General features: G+C 38.6%; 2 protein-coding genes across 16 annotated transcripts in view; both read left to right on the plus strand.

The window, feature by feature from the left end:
• LOC117409065 (pericentriolar material 1 protein) overlaps positions 1–19,697 on the plus strand; it is a 49,518-nt gene extending 29,821 nt beyond the window's left edge. For 7 of the 15 annotated variants that reach the window (XM_058997796.1, XM_058997787.1, XM_058997786.1 and 4 more), the window contains 17 exons: positions 467–523; positions 969–1,141; positions 2,216–2,347; positions 3,021–3,156; positions 3,269–3,403; positions 3,544–3,668; positions 3,781–3,915; positions 5,855–6,049; positions 6,200–6,259; positions 9,046–9,184; positions 11,291–11,448; positions 11,721–11,793; positions 12,573–12,599; positions 16,561–16,817; positions 17,093–17,185; positions 17,554–17,677; positions 19,337–19,697. In XM_058997796.1, coding sequence (XP_058853779.1) covers positions 467–523; positions 969–1,141; positions 2,216–2,347; positions 3,021–3,156; positions 3,269–3,403; positions 3,544–3,668; positions 3,781–3,915; positions 5,855–6,049; positions 6,200–6,259; positions 9,046–9,184; positions 11,291–11,448; positions 11,721–11,793; positions 12,573–12,599; positions 16,561–16,817; positions 17,093–17,185; positions 17,554–17,677; positions 19,337–19,362 — 2,045 coding nt within the window. In that variant the 3' untranslated portion in view covers positions 19,363–19,697. The remainder of the gene's footprint in view (positions 1–466; positions 524–968; positions 1,142–2,215; positions 2,348–3,020; positions 3,157–3,268; positions 3,404–3,543; positions 3,669–3,780; positions 3,916–5,854; positions 6,050–6,199; positions 6,260–9,045; positions 9,185–11,290; positions 11,449–11,720; positions 11,794–12,572; positions 12,600–16,560; positions 16,818–17,092; positions 17,186–17,553; positions 17,678–19,336) is intronic. The other 8 variants (XM_058997793.1, XM_058997805.1, XM_058997791.1 and 5 more) reach the window with 7 other exon arrangements.
• Positions 6,526–9,039, plus strand: LOC131700478 (uncharacterized). The gene is made up of 2 exons (XM_058997816.1): positions 6,526–7,023; positions 7,212–9,039. The coding sequence occupies exons 1-2, from the start codon at positions 6,819–6,821 to the stop codon at positions 8,603–8,605; spliced, it is 1,599 nt and encodes a 532-aa protein (XP_058853799.1). The 5' UTR covers positions 6,526–6,818; the 3' UTR covers positions 8,606–9,039.
• Positions 19,698–24,779: the final 5,082 nt, after the last annotated feature.

Genomic DNA, 24,779 nt, shown 5'->3' on the forward strand with positions numbered 1-24,779 from the left:
TCTTGTATCGTGATCAATGTTTTGCTTTTCTTTCATGATGCTATCCTAGTTTTTATATGGTGGAATGTCATAAAATAAAAATAAAATGGTGAGCGCATATGGTTTTTTTTTTATTTTATTTAATTGCACGATTTCCCCTTTTCCACATTTATTTTATTAGACGTGTTTAATGAAGTTAAAGTAATGTTACTATTTCTAACCATAACTACAGTATGGCATTGGCTTTGTTTTGTAGTTTAAATTAGTGAGGTAAAGTAAGGCCTTCACAAACTATTCTTCTGCAAAAAAATGTACTAAGTGTTACATGTAATGGTTTTGATAACATTTAGCAAATTAATGAATATTTGAATACCATTAAAATACCATGTTTGTCCCAGCACACACTATTATTTTTTAAAAGCCTTTTTGCTTGTTTTTTTCTGCACACCTCGTTTTGTGTATCACCTTTCTGTCCAATTCCCTACAGCACATGTTTGGAGAGCACCCTTCCACTCTAACAGAAATGCATGCACTGAAGCACCAGGTAATATTTGTGTCTCTGCATGTTTCTCGGTATTGTATGCGAATCATTTTTTTGGACTTCCCTTATTTGAGTCATCTATGTGAAGTCACTTTTTAAGAATGATCTATTAGGATTAGCAATATACTGTTCTAAGCAAGTTGTCCAGTTTTGATATTTAAATGAACTGGAAATTGTACTTTTCATTTGGCTCTTAATTTGTTTTAGAAACTCCATTCAGCACCTGCAAATGTAGCTGGGATGTGTGCTGTAATTTTGTAAAAATTGCATTAATTTTATTACCATTCATTTGTTTTAAATCTGCACAACTGCTTTACAGTTATAGAGAAAATTTGCTTATTTTTTTGCAGCTGTAAACTTGGTCACTAACATTTAATAGTGTAGAAATAGATTGCACTATCATTATTTTAAATTTAATTTTCTACTCAAGTAACTTTCTTTTTCACAGAAACTGGCAGTGATTTTTCTATGTTTGAAGCTTTACGGGATACAATCTATTCTGAAGTGGCAACTCTAATTTCACAGAATGAGTCTCGACCACATTTTCTTATTGAGCTTTTTCATGAACTTCAGATGCTCAATACGGACTACTTGCGTCAAAGAGCACTTTATGCATTACAGGTAAAGCAGATTTTTTTCATGTGGCTGACTATCTAATGGTTTTAAGAATGATTTATTCTATTTAGTCCGGTATCATTACAATTGAAAATTATGTTTTAACTTAAATTCTGGGAACCTATATTTGTATGCCTTTAAAACTCCTGGGGGGGGGGGGAGAATCTCACCCTCACCCTTTACCCTTTACTTTGTCCTGTGACCTAAAATGTCCACCATGTTGGGGTCATGTTAAAGTTTGGTTTTCTGAGTGATAAATACCTAACACTGATTGGCCTTATTGGCTACATACTCAAAACACATACGTATTCTGTGATTACCTAGAACAAGTTCAATAGAGGGTGTTGTAGAAGAAAAAAAAAAAAAACTTTGGTGACTGCCCCAGCTACAGTGTCAAAGCCTCTTTTCAGAACCCATTTGAGGTAGTAACTTCATATTTTCAGGGTTATATAACCCTGCATGCTTAATGTGTTGGTATCTGTGACATTGACCTCTGCCCTAATACGACTGTCATTTTGACGCTGTGTCTTTTGGAGGTACAGCTGTTTAGAGTACAGTCCTAATGTTTGATACACTATACCAGTGTTCATTTAAAGTGAACTTTTTTTTTTACTGCTGTATTGCTTTAACCTCCTGGCAATATTGATTGGATGCTTTGACATAAGGTATCTGTAGTTGGTACACAGTTGTATTCTCAAACTTACATTACAGATGATGTCCAGTGAATATTAACAGTTTCAGTGCCACACATTCTTTTAATCACTGACCATATTTGATACAGTGTTTGCTTTCAACCTTCTGGACATTTATACAGATGTTTTTCATTATGCTACTGGGGATTTTTTTGTTTGTTCTCAAAAACTCCCCTTTTCTAGCGACATGTGAGGGTATAAAGATGTATAGCATCTTTTCTCATTATGCAGATTTATGTATTCTTTAAGACTATGCCATGGTTCCCTTTTTTAAACCCCTTTAGCATTTATAGCTTTGTGTGTGTCTGGGGTGAGGGTTAAGTTGTTTGGTTTACCACACTTTTTTGGGGTGCTGGATAAAGTCTATTTAAACCTCTTATAATTTTAGGACATTGTTACCAGACATCTGTCGGAGAAGAAAGAGACAAACGAGGAGGCCGCAATGTCTCTCAGTTCAGCTGCATGGGCTGCTTCTAATTCAGAACTTACCCCAAGTGAAAGTCTAGCTACAAGTGATACTGTAAGTCTGTTTCTTCTAAATTTACAAGGAGCTTTGTTTTAAGTGTGTTCTGCTGTTTTCCAGTCTTGTTATTAACCCCTTCAACTCAAGATGTAAAAATAAATATCCATACCAGGTACCAGATTTTTGAAATAATTAAAATTGCTATTTTTACACTTGAAATTGCTTTAAAATACTATTCGATAAATATAGAAAAATATTAGAAAAAGCATAAATCAGTGATTTAAAAAAAAAATAAAAAATAGTAGTCTGAGTACAGCAACTGCATAACATGTTTTGCCCTGTGACTTTTAAAAAGCTGTGAATGTAGAAGCCTTTTAGCGACTTTCACTGTTGTAATGCTAACATTTGCATATCCCGATTATCCATAATTCTGTAGTTGCTGCTTTCTCCCACCTTAACTTGAAAGCTACTTGTATTTATCTCTCTAAAATCTCATTTTATTTATTTAAATTTTCATGAACCCTTTAAGCCCGCTTGTGCAAGATACAAAGTTTTCAAAACAGCATGCACGCTGACAAAAGGTTGAAAGAAACCCATAGAATAGACGCCAAACCTTGACATAGGTACAGCATGGTCCTGTAAGTGCTTTGTCTTTTGACATACCTGCAAACGCCCTGGAGCTGAAGTGGTTAAGTAAGCACATTGTGATTCCCTGTTTGTATTTGGCTAGGAGGTATCGGAAAAGAACGTTGAGAGCAAATCTCGCTTAAACAAAAAACAGAATGAAGGTGATGGTGGATTTTTGGATAATGCAAGTGTATTGTCAACCTCTTCAAATCTTGAACCTTTTGCAAATGATGATCTAGGTAAGAAGTTTATTTTGTGCAGTTCTGCCAACTTTATATTAATTTTTTGTGCAAGCGGGACTGGTGCTATATTACATTGGTAAAGCTAGTTTTAATTTGGACTTTTTTGCAGGTAACACTGTGATTCACTTAGACAAAGCACTGGCTAGGATAAGGGAATATGAGCGCATGAAGCTCCAAGCTGAATATAACAAGAATGCTGCTGAGTCTTCTGCGTCTGAACAAGGTGCTGCTGAAAGCTTAGAAGGTACTTCTTTCCTGAGACTACTATTTTTCTTTGGCTGTGCTTAACAAGTTTTGCCGTGTTTTTATAAATCCCTGAACATATTTTTTGTTCTCCAACAATATTTTTATTGGTTCGTTAAATTATTTTTGCTTCATGTTCAGGCACTTGCAAGAGCCCTTCTGTTACTGGTCATGTTTCTTCAGATATTCCTTGTCCACGCATTGATACTCAGCAACTGGATAGGCAGATTAAAGCCATCATGACGGAAGTCATACCCTTTCTTAAGGTGAGTAAATAAAATCTAATGTTTAATAATTAAATGTAGCTGCTCAATAGAATATAAAATCTAGTTATGGCTAATTTTTTTTTTTTTTTTTTTTTTTTTTTTTTTTTGGAAGGAGCACATGGAGGATGTTTGCTCCTCACAGCTGCTAACTTCAATTAGACGTATGGTCCTGACACTCACGCAACAAAATGATGAGAGCAAGGAGTTTGTGAGGTTTTTCCATAAACAACTAGGGGGTATACTACAGGTTAGTTTGACCTACTTACTTAAAATAAAAAAATAATAAAAATTTAAAAATGGGACCTGCCCATCTTCGCATCTCATTAAAAAGTGGTGTTTGTAGGGTGGTTTCAGTACTTCATGAGAAAACCTACAGTCAATTTTCATTTAAGACGAACTTGGATTAAACACATTTCCTAATACAATGAATTATCTACGTGGTTGCGGCCAAATTTAGTAGTCGTGTATTGTAAATTACTTTTAATAATACAAATTCACTCGACACAAATTTCCTGTTTCTGCGAATTAAGGAAAATTTAATAAAACTAATTGTCCTAGTTCTAACAGCTGTGTGTAAATTATATTGAGAATTGTATTAACTTGCATCCAAATTAGTGCATCTGTGTACTAATTTGGTGCTGTTTTGTGACTACTGATCTTATGATGCATTTCGAGTTGCCATAGTGCGCATGCATCGACACCTTTTCCGTGAAGCATAGAAATGAGTGACCAGCGCAAAAATCTTGCATTATCCCTGTAGATGAAAGTGGAGGTGTTGAAAGAGGGGGATAATGCCTCGCCGTACAAGAAAAAGAAAAACATTGCTGCAGAACACTTTTTCAACCATTCTGAACAGCAAACCAGGCCCATGAACAGCAAAACTGTGGATACAAGCCGTCAGCGTTCAGGCTTGCTCAATATCCTAATGTTGAGGACACCTTGCTTTTTTGTGGTTTAAAAACGACCGTCATCAGAATGGGTATAGGGGAAGCGATATACGGCAGGTTTCAGTCCCAAACAAAAACAAGAACACTCCGTGCACGTAAATGTGCTCCTTAAACCAGGGAAAGTGGTGCGGTCTGTGCTGTGATATGCAGTGAAGGTAGTGATGGCTGTCTCGCAGCAGCTCCCGACTCCTCCTTAATCCTCTGCAATAACAAAAACACAACAAATAACAAACGCAATGCTCCGGCCAAGAATTGCTTCCAGTGTAAGGGGCCATACTCCCGTAACTGCGTTCACTTTGTACTACCAAACTCCTCCCCGTGATCAGCCCGGCGCCAGGGTTCATCCATTCGCCGCCTGTCCTGCAGCTGACCGCAGTGGAGTTGTTCAGTAATCTCGCAGCTATGCACTTGCCCCAAAATGGCTGACTTTCAGTTGTCACCTACCATTGAGTCAGCCCATCTATGGGAAAGCGTACTACCCCCCTTACACAGCGCCCTTTCTGGTTGGGAGGGAGATTTATAGTACAGATTCCTTCTCGCCGCGTCACAGTTACTGTACCTTAAATACAAACTGTCAGTGTGCATTTGGCTTAGACTCCTGATAATAAAAATGGACTGATAAAACTTTTTTCTTTTTGATGGTCCCTTGAAATTCGTATTAATGAGAGTTGACTATATATACACAGTTATGTTGACTGTTACCTGCTGATCAATTTTTATTCATTGCAGTGTTGTCATGTATAAAGGATATATACAGAACAATGTTTGCTGGATGCTGTAAAGCCAAACGGGCAACAACATTTTCTTTTTACTTTTGCTAAATGTGTTTAGCTTTGATAAAGGGAAAGATTAACATTTAGTATACAAAAATGATTAGTTAATGGTTAGACATAGTTACAGAAGGCGTGGTAGTACATTTTAAAGTCGCTTGTTTTATGTAGATTTTAAGCTGACTGGATAAAAATCGCATCATATTTAAGTTTTAGACTCTGCTCTGAGCATTCATTCAAGTTTATTGTAGGCTGCTGAGGATTCCTCAGCCAATCGGAGCACTGGTATTGTCTGCTGCAACTTCACCACTAAAAAAGTCGCTTATAATACAAAGGACATCTGCCATTCAGTGCTGTGTTAACTTGAGCATTTGAAAACCGAACAATGTATGTTTAATGTTTTTTTTTTTTTTAAACCAAGCATTTCATATTCCCAAGATTAACTTTATGTATTCATTTGTACTTTTAGGATTCTTTAACTAAATTTGCTGGTAGGACTCTGAAGGAATGCGGAGAAGATCTTCTTGTGGAAATTTCCGAGATCCTTTTTAATGAATTGGCTTTCTTCAGGCTAATGCAAGATCTTGATAACAGCAGTGCTATAAAACAGAAATGTAAAAATAAAATGGAACCTACAACTGTTAAACCAACTCTTAATCCAGAGGTTTGTTTATTCTTTAAATCACATCTACATTAATTGTTACTGCAAGTTGTATTTATTTGTTCCCTCTCTTGAATCATCTTGACGTATTTGTAGTTTGTTTACTACATAGACCATGAAATGTAATTTAACTTACTTTAAAATTTATTTTAGGAAAATAAACTGCTTGAAGGTGAACAGTCTTTTACAGGAGCATTTGAGGATGAAGATAAAGTAAGTTTACTATTAAATACATCCTGGCACTATGATTCATTGTTCTCTTAAAATAAGTAATATATTTTATAGTACTCTATATTAAGTTTAGTGGGCCAGCTGTTGGATCTGATCCCTTCACAATGTGACAATATTGCTACCATGGCAAATAACCTGTTGCTACCCAGTCTTACTTCAATGACCATGCCTGAGGAGTGTGTGCAGATGAGTATTCTGTCAATGAAGATAAACCCATCTAGGTTGATTTCACCGTGTAACAATTTTTTTTTTTTTTTTTGGTTCCTGGGTAGTAAGTGTTATTTCCTAATTGCGTATGCCTCAAAAGTATAGAAAATGGCTATTATTCCCCACAAACTTTGCTTTTGTGACCAGGACAGTGATATTTTGAAATGTACCTATTTTCCAGAACATTCCAGATAGATTCAGTGCTGAGTAAATTTGGAGTAACTTCTAGAACTTTCCAGTAATATAAATAGTAGTATAAATACAGGGGCCTTAAGCCCACCAGTTCAGTTTAGTTCCAGCTGCCTAAGTGAATACATATCTGCATTTTTCTGAGATGGCATCAAGAGGCTGCAAGCATCCGGCAGACGCATTTTGCTATGTCTGCGGCCAATTTATCAAGACAAGAGCGAAAAAGTACTCAGTGGAAGCATCTGTTATGTGTGCGGCCTGCAAGGCATATTTCGGCATGCCTGTCGGGGATCAAGACAAATCCTGGGCACCTCATTTCACCTGCGAGCACTGCAAAAAAACTCTGGAAGGTAAGATGGACAATTGTTGCTCGGAATTTTATGTTATAAAATTTGTTAAAATGTTTAAAATTGTAAAAGTTTTTAATTTTAAAATGTTTTACAATTTTCAATGTTATTGAAAAAATATATTGTATATGAAAAATGTTGCGAGAATCTCTTACACATTAGTCATGGGTGAAATAAATGTATTTTTGTAGGATGGTACAGAGGGGAAAAGAGAGCCATGAAGTTCGCTATCCCAAGAATTTGGCGGGAACCCACTGACCACTCAAGCAACTGGTACTTCTGCATGGTGGACCCTTCCAAACGTCGGACTGGCAAGAATGCACCTGCTATCACGTATCCGGACCTTCCTTCATCCATTACCCCGGTGCCACATTGTTATGAGCTCCCCGTACCCACTCCTCCGGAGAGAGAGCAGCCGTCTTTAGAAGAGAGCAGCAAGTCAGAGAGCGGGGAAGACGTTGTAGATCCAGATGACAATTTCAGAGGTGGAGCTGAGGAGAGAAACCCATACTACCCCAACCAAAAAGGCCTCAACAACTTGATTAGAGATCTTGGTCTCACCAAGTCCAATGCTGAGCTTTTGACGTCTAGGCTCAAGCAGTGGAACTTGTTGGATGAAAGTGTGCAAGTCGCAGATCAGAGGAAGCGTCACCAACCTTTTTCCAGCTTCTTCACCCGTCAAGATGGGCTCTGCTTCTGCCACAATGTGACCAGTCTGTTCGAGGCAATCGGAATCGCCTGTAACCAGAATGAGTGGCGCCTCTTCATTGACAGCTCATCCAGGAGCCTCAAAGCCGTGCTGCTCCATAATGGTAACAAGTACCCGTCTCTTCCCCTGGCTCACTCGGTGCACCTCAAAGAGGATTACAACAGCATCAAGACCTTGCTGGACGCCTTGAAGTATGATGAGTACGGCTGGGAGGTCATAGGAGACTTCAAAATGGTGGCATTCCTGATGGGTCTCCAAGGCGGTTTTACCAAGTTTCCCTGCTATCTTTGCCTTTGGGACAGCAGGGACACCAAGGCGCACTACCACAGGCGGCACTGGCCACAGCGGACCGAGTTCTCTGTGGGGGGGAACAACGTCAAGTGGGAGCCACTGGTGGACCCCCGGAAGGTGCTGATGCCACCACTGCACATCAAATTGGGCCTTATGAAACAATTTGTCAGAGCTCTAGATAAGGAGTCTGCAGCCTTCAAGTACCTTCAAGACTTCTTCCCTAAGCTGTCTGAGGCAAAGGTCAAAGCCGGTGTCTTCGTCAGCCCACAGATAAAGAAGATCCTGGAGTGCAATGAATTCCCCAAGAAGCTCACTAGTAAGGAGAAAGCGGCTTGGAACAGCCTTGTCGCAGTGGTTCGGGGCTTCCTGGGCAATCACAAGGCCGAAAACTATGTGGAGCTGGTTGAGACTCTGGTGAAGAACTACGGCACAGTAGGATGTCCCTCAAAGTCCATATCCTTGATGCTCATCTTGATAAATTCAAGGAGAACATGGGAGCGTATTCGGAGGAGCAAGGCGAGCGCTTCCACCAGGATATACTGGACTTTGAACGCCGCTACCAAGGACAGTATAACGAGAACATGATGGGAGACTACATTTGGGGGCTGATTCGTGAAAGTGATTTACAGTATAATCGTAAATCTCGAAAAACTACTCGCTTCTAAATCTTTTGTAGTCATTTTTGTATTACTTTAGTATAAAATACATGTTAATTTGGATTCATATGTTGTTTTTTTCTGACTTTATGTGAACGAAAAGACACATTTCTCATTGGAAATAGGTACATTTCAAAATATCACTGTCCTGGTCACAAAAGCAAAGTTTGTGGGGAATAATAGCCATTTTCTATACTTTTGAGGCATAAGCAATTAGGAAATAACACTTACTACCCAGGAACAAAAATTGTGTTACATAGTGTTTTTACTTGGATATTTTTCAGACCTTAGACAGACCTACTGACAGTTGTAGTTTACGTTAGTTGTGAGGTGCCACTGACGCATTCTTTTTATTTACAACATTTCCAGGACAAAGATGAAACTGAGCAGGATCCTGTAATTGAGTCGGAGATAAATGAAACCACTGAAGTTATGGAGAACATGAGTTGTAATACGTCTGACAGAGATGATGAAGATGAAGACAGCGAAGGTCTGCCCGTTTCTATAAGTAAGTGTAGGCCTTGTAATAAAAAATTTTTTTCTAGGTATATTTTTATATCTGCACTATTAAAGAAACCATCAGTCCAGTTGTATCAATATCAAACTTTTTATTTAAGCCATTAAAACACTCATGAAGCTAAAATATAGGATTCTGCCGATAAGGCAAAAGTGGGGGAGGGGAGTTGACTCAAGACGGGCGAAATAACAAGCGATATTACTGTAATATTTTGAACATTTAGCTAAATTACATTTAGAATTAGGCGTGTTTAAAATTCAAAAGGCACAGCACAGTTACGTTAAAGAATCAAGAAGTGCAGTTAACATTTATTAAATCGTGAAATACAAAGTAAACGGTTTGCCTGAAAAAAGGGTGCTGTGTAAGTCCACTATAATGTCATTTTAAATCTTCATAAAACACACATTAACCTTTAAAGCTGAAGTCGCTTGTAAAAAAAAATAAAAAAAAATAAAAAATAAATAATAATAATAATGGCTTGTAGCTTAACAGGAAAGCGTAATCAATCAGACTGAGTCTGTATTGTCAGATCCAAAACCGTAGAATTCCACAACTTCATCATCTGAACCTTCATCATCAATGATGCAACCAATTGCCTCTCCTCTAATAGCGGTCCTGGTCGTGTCCCCAAGTGCTTCGGCAAGCTGGCTATGCAGGAGCCATCTACGGCCAGATTTGATACCACAAACTTTAAATGACCTGCGTATAATATCCTCAAGCGCAGCCCAGGCTTTCAACACCCACTCAATGACATTTTGGCATGTGGCTTGCTTCAAATTGTCCTGAGTGGTATGTTCATCCCCCGTACGCCAATGCATCCACAACTCCCTCAATTTTGTTTAAAAAGGTGCATTCCATTAAACGTCTGCAGGCTGAACAAATGGTGTACATCCAGCAGATATAAAGAACACATCTGTGTTCTGGTGGGGCAGCAGTGTGGAGTAGTAGTAGTGGTTAGGGCTCTGGACTCTTGACCGGAGGGTCGTAGGTTCAATCCCAGGTGGGGGACACTGCTGCTGTACCGTTGAGCAAGGTACTTTACCTAGATTGCTCTAGTAAAAACCCAACTGTATAAATGGGTAATTGTATGTAAAAATAATGTGATATCTTGTAATAATTGTAAGTCGCCCTGGATAAGGGAATCTTCTAAGAAATAAATAATAATAATGTTCCATATCATCCTTCACAGCCTGAGTCATATGTACCCAGTATTATAATCTGTATATCCGTGTTGATTGCGAAGTGCATTAACAGCACAGCGAAAGACATTTCATCAGCATATTTTGCTGGAATTTTTTGTCCTCGGCAGTACCTCTCAAAATGGCCACATTAAACTTTTTTTCCAGTTTCGAAGCCAACCGTCAGAGGCTGAGAAATCCCCAACATTGTGTTCTGCAGCTGCTTTTAAGGCATATGCTTTAAGCATTTTATTGCTCACCACACGCCCTTCATTCCTTTCTTCGATCATCCAGTCAAAAACATCTAGGTCCATAGCATTAGATATAGATTCCCTGCCTTGATGCAGAGATCGTAATTGTTTGTTTTTCCTGTGACATGGCGCTCTCAGCTCAAATTCCTTTTGTACCCACTCACGAATCCGACGCCGGTCAATTTGGAACTCCCGCAAAGCAACTGTATAGCTGCTTCTTTTTGGTGGCATGTTAATGTAATCGAAAAGTGCTTACAATTTATTCAATCAATGCACAAGTAACTACTGTACTGCACAGCTTGTACTACTCACTTGAAGCACAATATTTTAAATCTCAGGCATTATTTGCACATGGTGATTTTATTTGTTTATTTTTTTTCTAATGGTTATTAAAAACAGTGACAAATTTACATTCAAGTAAAAGTGGGGGGTGGGGCGATAGTTCAAACATGGGCGTTGACTCGTCAGAATCAGGTTCATATCTCTAGCCCAAATTTAATTAAACATTTCAAGGATATTAAACAAGCAATTCCACATGAGTTTACTGTGAATGTAGTTAATGAGGGTTATCCATATAGGGTGCTAGGTGGCGCAATACATTTTGTTCACAAAACCACCAATATGTTTGTGACCTATTGATAAACATTATTATATTTTTTTAAACAAAGGTCTTTCTAAAGCAGAGACTCAGGCGCTGACTAACTATGGCAGTGGGGAGGATGAGAATGAAGATGAGGAACTGGAGGAGTTCGAAGCTGGACCTGTTGAGGTTCAGACCTCTCTGCAAGCTAGTAATGAAACTGCAGATGAAAATGAGCAGGAACAGGTAGCTTGCAACTTTCTTTTAATTAACAAATTAATCTTAAGTTCTAAAACAAAACTGGGTAATGTGTTTGCTTTTATTTATTTATTTATTTATTTATTTATTTGTTTGTTTTTAATATTGGGGCTGTAGGGATTATACTGCCTTAACGATTGAGTATAAATAATAAATATAACCTGTTTTTTGTTTACTCCTGTACAGTGGGCTCATTTCACAGGGGGTGGGCTAGATTGCAAAACCTGTGTTATGAAATGTTGGTGTTTTTGTCTTTTTAGAGTACAAATGTAAAATCAGAAAATGTGACGCAGACAGATCGGTCTGAGCAGGATTCTGTTATTAGCTTGGAAGGTATGTTCAAGTTATGCTTTAGAGCTACATACAAGTTTGTTTCCTTGATTTTGAGTTTTGTTTTACTTGCTTGTGAGAGCAAACTGACAGTTGCAATTAGCCACAGACCCAAAGAAGACATACATGGTGATTTGATTCAAGCATTCAAAATTCTAAACGGTATTAACGGTGTCGACCCAGGGGACTTTTTTGACCTGAAAAAAGAAACAAGGACCAGGGGGCACAAATGGAGATTAGATAAAGAGGCATTCAGAACAGAAAATAGAAGGCACTTTTTTACACAGAGAATTGCGAGGGTCTGGAACCAACACACCAGTAATGTTGTTGAAGCTGACACCCTGGGATCATTCAAGAAGCTGCTTGATGAGATTCTGGGTTCTATAAGCTACGAACAACCAAATGAGCAAGATGGGCCAAATGGCCTCCTCTCGTTTGTAAACTTTCTTGTGTTCTTAATAAAGGGTAGATAAACAAAATGGTCAGTAGAGTGATCATATTCACATAGCTATTCATGGGGATTTATTTCTATTTTTATGGGCACTACCAGGCACTAAAATAAAAGGAAAAGGGGAGTAAGTAATTGCAAAGCACTGTAAAAATGTATATTTTTAAAATAAATTAACCCTTTCAGGACCAAGCATTTTAATATAATAAGTCAAATACATCAGATTTACAGTATCTTTTTTTTTTATATTTTTTTTATTTTTTTTATTAGCTCTAAACAAGTTTCTGTGATGTTTTTGTTTCTGCTTTTGTCTCTTCCTGGCTGCTGTCAACAGTCTCCGCCTTTAGACACCAAATGCCCTGTAAGTCATCAAAACAGTGCTTTTATTTATCGTGTTTACATGATCGAGGTCCTAGAAGCCCACTTCAGTATGATCGTATTAGCATGATCCCAGTCTTAATGTAAGGCTTAATGTAAACCTATTAACACTTAATAGTTGAGCAACAGAACTACATGTAAACCTCAAATCTATGGGATGAGAGAGTGTTATAGTAAAGGTTTATATATAGTACTGTAAAATCGTTTTGTAGGTCGTACTGGCATAAACAGATACACCGGTTTAGTTTTGAAATAACCCTTGTTTGCAACATTTTATTCCATTCAAAATGTTAGTGTTTTTAGGTACTGCTAGAAACTGTTCAGTTTTTCAAAATCTCTAAATAATTGGTTCAAGTAAATATTTAAATGCAGTGTCAAAATATCAAATTATAGCTATAATAATAATACTACAGTACTGTAAATTCCAGTAGTAACAGTGTAAACCACTGACAACTGGTACTTGAATGGATTTAAAAAGTAATAATTAACAGAGCATAAAATCAAGCTATACATCCCACATCACATCTGTATTAACCTATTTTATTTTAGTTTATCAAGTACCCAAACAAGTTCAAGAACATATCATCTCTGCTTTACTGAACATTTCTTTCCAAAACCATACTTAAACAATAGTTCCAGCTGCATTGGGTTTTACAAATTTGTTGTATTAATTTTAAATGTAAAAGAAAAGTATTAACCCTTAGCGGTCCATTTATTCAGCGCGTCGGGTCCAATTTATTTTCACACGTGCAGTTTATTTTAGACACGCTCTTTAAAAGTATTTTTTTCACAGTAAAACAGGTTTTAAAAGGCACTGCATATCAAAAGGACACTCAGTACTGCATCTCCAACCCCGCCCCACCCCTTGTTCGCTATATTTTTCAAATGCCTCTTAATAATAGTACATACCGATAAATCATCTCTTGATCACTTGTTTTATCACCAAACTCCAATGCGATCCAAGTCGTTATTTTATTACAGCTCAGCAAATGTCTGTGATGTTTTTTGAGCGCTGGATGCGGAAGCAGCTATCTTGTTTGTTTATGTCCGTGTTATCTATGTGGTGTGGGGTTTATCAGTATTCATGAGATAAGCCCTTTTTTTTTCGGCTCCTATCGGTCTCACTCGGCCATTGAATGGTTTTCTCGGCTTTTTCCGGAGAACAAACGACTAGACCTGTGTTTTATGTCTTTTTGATGATGTTGGACAGGGTCCGACATTGGACCGGATAGGGAAAATTGCGATGTCGGACCAGGACCGACATAGGACCGCAAAGGGTTAAACAGTGCTGCTTGCACAATTAAAAAAGCAAAAAAACAATAAATTAAACAGTGCACCATCTAATAACCAGTAAACAAAACATCTTAGTGTTGCATACGGTGCAGTACAATTTACATTCATTTTGTTTTGTTAATCAATAACCATACACATACTTTACAAGTGTACCACTGTGTTGCACATGTAGAACAAGTTACAGTATGTATTAAAAGTACACCATATTTAAGTTTGTCCGACATCATCAAAATGACTTAAACACAGGTCTAGTCGTTTTTTCTCCAGAAAAAGCTGAGAAAACCATTCAATGGCCGAGTGAGACCGATACGAGCCAAGAGAAAATGGAAAAAAAGAGGACGGATCTGAGCAATACACATAGCCCCGGTACCACAGAGATAACACAGACATAAACAAACAAGATAGCTGCTTCTGCATCCAGCGCTCAAAGAATATCATGGACATTTGCAAAGCTTTTTGAGGTGTTATAGTAATAAAATAATGACTTGGATCGCATTACTGAGTAGTTTGGTGATAAAACGAGTGATCAGGAGATGATTTATCGGTATGCACGACTATGAAGAGGTATGTGAAAAATACAGTGAACAAGGGGTGGGGCGGGGCTGGAGATGCAGTACTGAGTGTCCTGTTGATATGCAGTGCATTTTAAACCTGTTTTACTGTGAAAAAATACTTATAAACAGGACATCTAAAATAAACAGCGTGACGCGCCTGAGACGCGCTGAATAAATGGACCGCAAAGGGTTAATGCATGTATTTAAGAAAAGTCATAAACGGACAACTGCATAACTTTCAGACACGCAGAGTAATTTAAATTTGAAAACCTCAAACCATCAAAATGACTGTCGTGACGGTTCTAGTGTTAAGGGCCCCGCAAAAATGCCTAGAAAATTGACTTCTACAAAGGTTTTTATGTTAATCGTCAACATTTTTTATTGTAAAGTTCCACTTTTTTAATATACTGTAGTTTGTCTTAAGAATTAAAGGAAATATTAGTCAGTTCACTTTCTGTACAATAAGACACACTTTCACTATTACAGTGGTTTTCAAACTTGTAGGCCCTGTGCCCATTCGAAATAATCTAGTCTACCGCGTACCCCCGTCATAATATACGTATGAAAAAAGAAACAAATAGGGTATTTTCTAATTACTTGATTAGGTACTGTAAATGGAAAACTGCTGTTAAATGAACTAAATACAATTAGTTAACCATGGTGCAAATGCACCAACAAAAAATGCTATGTAAAATTATTTCAAAATCCAGACTCCAATAAGTATGATGAAACAAGTCCAAATTAAGAGTCCCAAAACAGGTTATGCTTCTGAAAAACAAAACCTAAGGTTCCAATTTTTAAAAAAATCAAAAAGCAATTCTCAACAAAAGACCTGCATTTCTTCCAACAAATGCAGAGTTTAGAGAGAACACTTTTTTTTTTTTAAATTGAACTCAAATTTTATTGTTTAACACCTGAGCTGAGAATGTAAAATGCTATGTGTGTCCTTGTGTGGTATCGAATCCAGCCAGAATAAGCACATTGTTTTGAAGTGAATATTTCCAAAAGCTAATTTGTTGAAAGTAGAAATGGGATATTTATATCAGGTGGTCAAAAATGACTTTTGGCAAAATGCTTACATGTTAGTGTTTAGTTTAGTGTAGCAGCCTGTTCGTGTTAATCAGCTGCAAGACAATTAAAGCTTGTTGATGGGCACTCGCTGTATTATATGAACACACTCAATAGGTCTGGAATAAGGAATCCAATTCCGGACACTTTTCCCAATCCTAGGATTTAAGGATTGATGGTTTATTTATTTTTTTTAATCCTATGATTCCATTTTTGTAATAATAATATTGTGCTTTTGCTTTTATTAATAATTACCGGTGTGGAGGCGTGGGGTAATGAACCCACACAAAGGAGTTCTTCAACGAATTAATTTAATAATGAAAAAACACATACAAGCATTGCAAGTAAAGATAACAGTAGTGTCGCTCCAGCGCAGAACAAGTGAGTGATTTCACTGTCTAAGTGGGGCAGCCCAGCTGCCTGCTCAACTCAATAATACTGTTATTTAAAAACGTAATCGTAGATAAAACACTGAACTGATTAAACTACTAAGACTGAACATTTAAACTTCTGAAAGTAATCTTGCCTAGTAAATACTACACATTAAGAAAAGCAACATCATACAGTGACAGTCTTTGAGGTTTTTTTTGTTTCTTTTGTTTATCCCACAGACTGCAGTAACCACCACACTATTTAAATATGTAATTTATCCATGTGCGCTCAACGCTCACTCGCTGTCAGCAGCCGGTTGGGTGTTTTATAGTTAACCTCGCCCAACAGAAAGGAAACGTACACCAGTATGGCTGTGCTTTTATTTGAAAGGAGATTCAGCATTGTTGATTCAATTGCTAAATCACAAAGTACTACAATGGTAAAAAAAAAAAAAAAAAAAAAGCATAGTCTGCCATTACAGGATTTTTCTCGCGTACCCCAGTTTGAAAACTGATGCACTATTAGATTTAAATTCTTAACCTCTATGTTTTTGCAATTGTATGACCAGCTATGAAAGCTTGAATGTTTATAAAATTGCTAATCATAGGAATTGCTTAGAAATAACCATTTCCCCCCCCCCCCCCCCCTCCTTTCAAGCTGAAAACAATGTAACTGCTGTTACTGAACCCATTGATGGGAACTCTAAAGATGTGAATGAGAGTGGTGCTGAAGCTGTCTCTGCTGCTGCTATAAATGAAGTCACTACAGAAGAGGTGGTTTCTTCCGTACCACTTAATGAAGGAACAGTTGCAGATACTGCTCCCATGCAAATGGACACCGGATCTGCCACTGTAACTCCAGAAAGCTCTTCGGCTTGCAGCCCTTATACAGACTCTCCCGTCATGATTGATTATGTAAGTTTAGGAATTGCACTATCTAATTCCCCCCCCCCCCCCCCCCCCCGTTACAATATTGATTTCTTTCCTTTTTGACACAGACTTGCAAAATTGTAAATGGCTGTAATTGGGTACTAAATACAGTATGAACCTGATCCTGGTGAACGCTGCACACCGCTTACAACTTGTAATTACTGTTGCAGACTTTGCATGTTTGTAATAAAGAAGCTTCTAATAGTTTGGGATTAAATGTATACAATAGGACAAAATTGTCGATCACTTGCTTTTTTTAGGAGGCTGAATCTGGAAACCTAAGCCAAAAGTCTGATGAAGAAGACTTTGTTAAACTGGAAGATTTACCATTGCAGCTTTCGGTATTATGTGAGGTATGTATGCAGATTAAAATGTGCTTTCCCCAGACAAGCACATCTGAAATGTCTCCTATAAATGTATCCACATTAGTAATTATTAATTTACACAACATTGTTTTGTACTTTTTTTTTATTTTTTTAGCTCCAGCTAACACTTTTTTTATGGGTTTTTGGTTGGCTATTAGGGATGATTTAAGATTTTATTTTTTTTGTTGTTAGGACAATGATGCATATCCCCAGTCAATGCAGACATACCTTTTTGTATTTTTTAGTTTGCCTGTCATTGTATTACCATTATAACATTTATTATTATTATTATTATTATTATTATTATTATTATATTTTTTTTAATGTGATTTCTAAATCTTTTTTTTAAATACAAGGATGAACTGTTGAAAAGAATCGCAGAAGAACAAGAGAAGAATAATTTAACTACAGAAATTATTAGTGGTTGTGGTGATGGACCCCAAGGCCTTGCTGGAAATGCCCAAATACTGAAAGAGCCTGGTAAGGCTGCATTTTAAAAATGTCATTAATCGGTTGCCTATTTAGGAGTTTTGCCGAATACAAACATACAGGAAGTGATGATCACATGTGCAGTTTTAACATGAAAAGGGTGTTTTAATCTGCTACTTTCATACTATCTTCAGTCAGCTTTGTATCAGTAGACAGATTTAAATGTTGCTTTCAACCATAATGAAGAAATACTATTTGTAAGGGAATAATAGTTCAGTTCAGTTCATGCTTAATTTGTTTGTTTCGGACAACCCCCCAGAACCAGAGTGATTTGAGAGATAATTAATTTAAGTGTCGAACTTGTTGAAATTTCCAAACAATATTTTTGCTAGACACCCCCGCCCCCCCCCCCCCCCCAACTTAAGTTATGTGCTGGGGCTGTTTAACAGTGACAAGATTGTATCCAGCATACAGTACCTGATGGATTTTACAGGCAGCACTGTTCTTGTTGAAATTGATATTTAATCTGAATGTGTAGTCTGATTTAACATTAGAACTGCCGGATTTTCGAACTACCTAGAACCACCACGTGGGTCACTGTGACCCATACATTTTTTAACTGCTTCGTTATGAAAATGAAAGACATACTATCGAATACAACTGAAAAGTTTTATTCATAAACATCATATCTAACATTTGCATCGCAGAAACATCGTATTAAATTGAAAATTAAACATAAAAGGCTTTACTTTTTAAAATGAGCGTATATACAGCATGACTACAAACTGAAAAAATATAATAAAATACACATTTCTAAAGAAACAGGTATATGTACACACAACCTATAAAACCAAAATCATTGTTTAATGCTACATAAAAATAAAATATAACACTACTCCCAGTATGACGGCTGCATTGTACTGGAGGAGTGTATGTGTAAACAGACACAGTTCCATTAACCCTTTGCGGTCCGTTGTCGGACCTGGTCTGACATTGCAATTATTCCTATCAGGTCCATTGTCTGACCCTGTCCGACATCATTACAGAAACGCAAAAAACGGGTTTCTAGTCGTTTTTTTCTCCAAAAAAAGCCAAGAAAACCATTCAATGGCCGAGTGGGAGCAACAGGAGCCAAGACAAGTCGGGGAGGGGGGGGCGTATCTCATGAATAGTCATACATGGCCCTGGTATCGGATAACGGGGCGGTCATAAGTAAACAAGCTGGCTGACAGAGAACATGGACATTTTGCAGAGCTTTTTTGAGATGTTATAGTAATAAAATAATGACTTGGATCGCATTATTGAGGAGTTTGGTGATAAAACGAGTGATCAGGAGATGATTGATCGGTATGTACGACTATTATTATTATTATTATTATTATTATTATTATTTATTTATTTATTTATTTCTTACATAGGTGAAAGCTATAGCGAACGAAAGGGTGGGGCGGGGCTGGAGATGCCTAGTGAGTGCTTTGTTGTTATGCAGGGCCTTTTAAACCCGTTTGACTTTGGGAAAAAAATACTTTTAAACCGCGCGTCTAAAATTAACTGCGCGTGTGAAAATAAATTGGACCTGACGTGCCTGACACGCACTTAATAAATGGACTGCAAAGGGTTAAACACTATTTTATAAACTGGTACATACAAACCTGTAAAACTGAAATGTTTTTTTTTTTCTTTTTTTTTTTTTTTTTAATTTCTTTTCAGAAACTATTGGAGCCCAAAGTGCATGAAGACTCTTCATTTAATGTACACTTTCAGTTTTACTGTATATGTAAGTTAGCACATGTACACGTTATTCCTACATACAGATCTGATTTAAAATTGTAATAACTTGTAAAATAGAATTCAACACACTCCGTCTTTTAGAGTAGATATGCTGTACGAGCGCTACAAAGCCTTGAATTAGATATGCAAAGTATTGAATGCAGTGTTTTAATGTGTCTTACAACTTTTTATGTTTGACTAACTAACTTTTAGGCATGTTGTATGGCTTACATTTTACTGTTTTTGTTTTAAAATGTTTAATATGCAGTTTAAAATAAAATATTAGTTTCTTGACTGTAAACTGTTTCATTTCTGGAGATATAGAGTGTGTGTCTGTGTGTGTGTGTGTCTGTTCTGTGTTGTGCAGGGGTAGTGGTGCTCCCAGGTGAGCCATGTGCTGGTTCAGTGGCGATTTAGCTCCCAGTCCCCTATCAAGTATGAAATGTAACCATTACTGTATGGGTGTTTACCTCCTAAAGACCCTGAACCTGAATAGATATATCAAAGCTGCATGCAGTGCCTATGATGCAGTCATGCCCGCCCCCTGGGGGCATACAAGGACTGCCCACACATCACAGCATCATACAGATGAGTACTTGTTGCTTTTAGCTGCATATATTACTCACTATTTGTGTATTACACTAAATTGATAATTATTGATGTTGTATTGGTTTACAAATTACATGTACTTTTTTTGCACACAGTCTGTTTGTTACGTCACGCAGCGGCCTTGTGCCACTTGTGAAGTTGGCAGCTCGTGTCACCCCTTCCCAGGGCCAAGCAACTTGAGTTGGCTGACTTGTACTCTCCTCACAGGCTGCTTAGCTCAGGTTGGAGTTAATTAAAAAATGTGTTTTTGTAAACCAATATTTTCTCAATTGTAATTGTTTTTACTGTTTTCTGTGAGAGAATGTCTTGTGTGTTTTTCTGTCTTTTTTTCACAGAAAGACATTGACCGAGATACCAGCATCAGCTGACATTGCTTGCAGTCTCTCCCACAGCATCTCATTGCCGTCTTGGTGACTGCTTGCAGCACCATTATGAAGGCTGTTGGGGACTAACAAGCAGGCTTCCCTCAGTCTCGTACTCGTATTGACTGGTTTTGCCAGAAGCTTATAAAGCTTGTGCAGCTTGGAAAGAAATAGGCCCCTGGTCACCATTATAATATCTGATAAGTTTTGGGGAGGGGAGACAGGCTTTCTCGAATTTCTGAGCTTGGAATAGGCCACTGAATAAATAAGAGATAGGCAAGCATGGATGCACCTGGTTCTCAAGGTTGGATGTTGCAAAAGGAATATTTCTAATTAAGGGAAAAGCTTTTCTTTGTTCTAGTTTGGTCAGTCGGAGAAAGAAAAGAGCAGATATGACATCTTGAACGGCAACGCTGCTATCAACATCTAGCAAGCAGTGTCAGAAAAAAGGAGCTGCGTAATAACATCTTTAACCAACAGCTCCAAACATGAACGATTAAGTTAAGAGAAGAGAGAATGCAAGCTCTGAATTAATAAACCCAATAATTAATAAACTTGTAGACTCCTAGTATTAAAGGACATTAAAATACAAATCACTTATCTACCTGGAATCATCATTAAAGAAGAGGAAAACTAATGATTTAAAGTCTCAAATAATGGACTGAATTGACCTACCGGGAATGGTCAATTTTACTGGAAGAATTTGTTTTGTTAAACACTGAAAGGGGACACTGCTCTATAAGATTCCACACATGGTCAACACTACATCAACTCTGAAAAAAACAGTATTCCCAAATATACTGAAAAATAGAAAGATTTGCAGAAACTGTACTTGGAGAATTGTGTATTTGCAGAAAAGTTGATAGTGGTGTAATGTAAAAATGGTGTGTTTTATATTTTGTTTTCTTACAAAAAGAAAGACTAGTTTTAATCTTCCATGAAAGTGATTGACGGCGAACAGCTAGAATATTTAATTGCAAGGTGATCTAAGAACTTGAAAAAGGTGTTGAATCTTATTTTCCTTAAAGAACAGATAAATGGGTGTTAAGATGTTTTTGTGCAGTGATAAAGAATGAAGAAATATTTAATAATATCCTATTAGAGTTCACTGAATTTATATTCATTTATTTATTTATTTACTCAATTATCCTGCTTGCATATTCATATTATATTTACTGACTTAAGAATATAATTAGTTCTTACAGAATACACATTCTAGACAATTAATATATCTTTATTATATTAATATATAAAAAAAAATAATGCAGAAAATAACAAAAAATCTAAACCGATTTACAAAAATATAGTAAAACAAAATACAGCTGTACCATTAAAATACATAAAACTACAGCTCTCGTTGCGCTCGCGCAGCTTATTTTTTTTTAAGCACCCAAACAAAAAACAATCCTAAACAGGATATCTTTATCATATTTTGAAAAGCTTATTTTTTCCCCCTTCAACAGAACTAACTGAACTAAACGCCATGTCACCCACCTTACTTCATTTACAATTACTAACACCACCATTTATTTGTCCATGTACAACTTCAGTCCGTGCCACGTCATATGCGACTTACACCTAACTCTTAAACTTAACCCCTAAATCTAACTGTCACTCAACACTTTGTTTTGCACCCTCTAGCGGCCACTATAGCCAATGTTCACCGCCTGAACTGAAAGGTAATACGCAGTAATATCATGACCTATATTTCCTAAATTCATAATTTCTGTATTTTCCTTTTTATTTATTTATTTATTTATTTATTTATTTATTTATTTATTTATTTAATTTAGTAGTCACCAATTGATTTTACCCCATTTTTCTCCCAATTTGAAATGGCCAATTGTATTTAGGCTCAGCTCACTGCTACCACCCCCGCGCTGACTCAGGAGCGGCGAAGACGAACACACACTGTCCTCCAAAACGTGTGCCGTCAGCCAACCGCTTCTTTTCACTCTGCAGGCCCGCCATGCAGCCAACCCAGACCTACAGCATCGGAGGATAACGCAGCTTACAGGCAAGCCCACAGGCGCCCAGCCAGTCTACAGGGGTTGCTGGTGCGCGGTGCGCCGAGGACACCCTGGCCGACCTTAGCCCTATTGTGCAATTGTTTCACATGTCTGTCTATTCGCATGATAGACGTGTGCCTGATGGGAACAAAGTACTGCTATTGGATGTCCCTGAGGCAGCAGCTGTACATTCTTACTGTACAAAGCTTGCTATTTGCATAATGCCTGGGTATTATTATTATCATTATTAATTTCTTAGCAGACGCCCTTATCCAGGCGACTTACAATTGTTACAAGATATTACATTATTTTTTATATACAATTACCCATTTATACAGTTGGGTTTTTACTGGAGCAATCTAGGTAAAGTACCATGCTCAAGGGTACAGCAGCAGTGTCCTCCACCTGGGATTGAACCCACAACCCTCCGGTCAAGTCCAAAGCCCGAAGTGGCACAGCCGGCTGTGCCTGCTCCCAGAGGTGATATTCAGAACCGGCCCGTGGCTGTTCACAGTGGAGGCCAAAGCCTCAGGCCAAGCCACAAGGTGAGCAGTGGCCCTAGGGTTTTGCTGCCTCTGAGCCATCTGGAGTATTGCCATCAGTGCACCACAGACATGTAGGTGCGTACTACCGTTCAGACCGGCTACTCACTGCAGTTCAAGCACGGTCCCCTCCCTTTCAAGGTGTGACTGCAGCATCAGTCATGGACCCACAGGATGCTGCGGTGGTGTCTCAGGAGGTAGCAGCTCTGCAAAAACAGGCTATTTGCATGATAGACCCCCTCCAGTTGGAGGAAGGGTTCTATTCCACGTACTTCCTGGTGCCCAAGCAGGATGGTGGCCTCAGACCAATCAATCTATATCTGAGCCGAAGGTTCAAAATGTTGACGATGCAACAGCTGTTGCAGTCTATCAGGCCAGGCACCTATTTCCATATCCCCATGAAAATGGCGCACGTGAAGTACCTGCGGTTCGCCTTTCAGGGAACAGCGTATAACTTCTGTGTCTTGCCATTTTGGCCACTTTCTAGCTCCCCGTGCCTTTTTCGAAGTGCAGAGAAGCTATACTGGCCCCATTGAGACTCAAAGGTATCAGTGTACTAAATTATTTGGAAGACTGGCTTATTTGTGCCCAGTCTCCAGCTCAGGCAGATGCTCACATGTAACTGGTCACCGGCCACCTTCAGCGATTGGGTCTCACATGAAGAGCTAACTTGCGCCTCCTCCGACAGCCTATCTAGCAGTGTGCTTGGACTCCGGGTCCATGCTGTTCACTGTGTCGGATGGCAGAGTGCAGAGAATAGCCACCTGTTTAGAGCTGTATCAGCTCAACAGAGCGCTCACGGTAGTGATGTTCCAGAAACTTTTGGACTTGATGGCAGCAGCTTCTCAGACCCTACCTTTGGGATTCCTGCGCATGCACCCTCTGCAAGCTTGGGTCAACATTGATGGTGTCTTGTCACTGTCTAAAGGCACTGTCTTGGTGCAAACAGCCTGCCTATCTGTGCCTCGCCGTAGCGCTGGGCAGTATCACCAGAAAGAAGGTCGTCGCCATGGACACGTCCAGTCTGGTAGGTAGAATGGTAGGGGGAGGGTGCAGGGGGTGTGTAACCCCCCCGGGCACGTTCTCCACATAAATGTTTTGGAACTGCAGGCAGTTTAACTAGCCTTGCAGCATTTGTTGCAGAAGGTTCGAGGGAAGCATGTGCTTCTCCGTGAAGACAACGCAGCACTACGTCAACTACAAAGGGGGTCTCAGGTCGCCCATTCTCCATCGCGTGGCACGTAAGCTTTGCTCTGGGCACACGAGAACTTCCTCTCACTGTGGGCAGTGTATCTACCCTGGGTAAAAAGAACTGGACAGCTGACCTCTTCTCAAGGAGGGTCCCAGCACCTCAAAGTGGAGGTGGTAGCCTAATTTGGGAGAGTTTCAGGAGAGCAGAGATGTTCTCTTGCCTCCCAGGAATCAACCCACTGTCCCCTCTGGCTCTCCATGATAGGAGGCGGGGACCTGCTGGAGGTAGATGCCTTGACACACCAGTGGCTGAGGCAACTGTCATATGCCTTCCCACCACTTGCTTTACTACTTCTGTATCTGAAGAAAATCAGGCATGACTGACTGGGCCAACGTGCTCCTGGTAGCCCCTTATTGGTCCAGAAGACTGGGTTTAAACCCTGATGCAGCTCCTGAGTAGCCAGCTGTGGAGACTGCCCAAGCACCATGACCTGCTCAGTCAGACATGGGGAACCTTAAGGTTTACCTGTGTCTCTGGGTCTGGTCCCTGAACGGCTGCATTTGAGTCATCTGGGTCTGTCCGATAGGGTTACTGACACCTTACAAAATGCCAGAGCAGCGTCCACACATTCCCAGTACGGGTATAAGTGGAGCGCCTTACAGATGTGGT

This window comes from Acipenser ruthenus, chromosome 2, assembly GCF_902713425.1.
Source record: "Acipenser ruthenus chromosome 2, fAciRut3.2 maternal haplotype, whole genome shotgun sequence".
NCBI classification, from domain to species: domain Eukaryota; kingdom Metazoa; phylum Chordata; class Actinopteri; order Acipenseriformes; family Acipenseridae; genus Acipenser; species Acipenser ruthenus.

Excerpts from the sequence above, each read along its gene's own strand:
- LOC131700478 (XM_058997816.1), top strand. The coding sequence starts at position 6,819 with ATGGCATCAAGAGGCTGCAAGCATCCGGCAGACGCATTTTGCTATGTC. Across the intron at positions 7,024-7,211 it reads CTGCAAAAAAACTCTGGAAG|GATGGTACAGAGGGGAAAAG; the intron begins GTAAGATGGACA and ends GTATTTTTGTAG.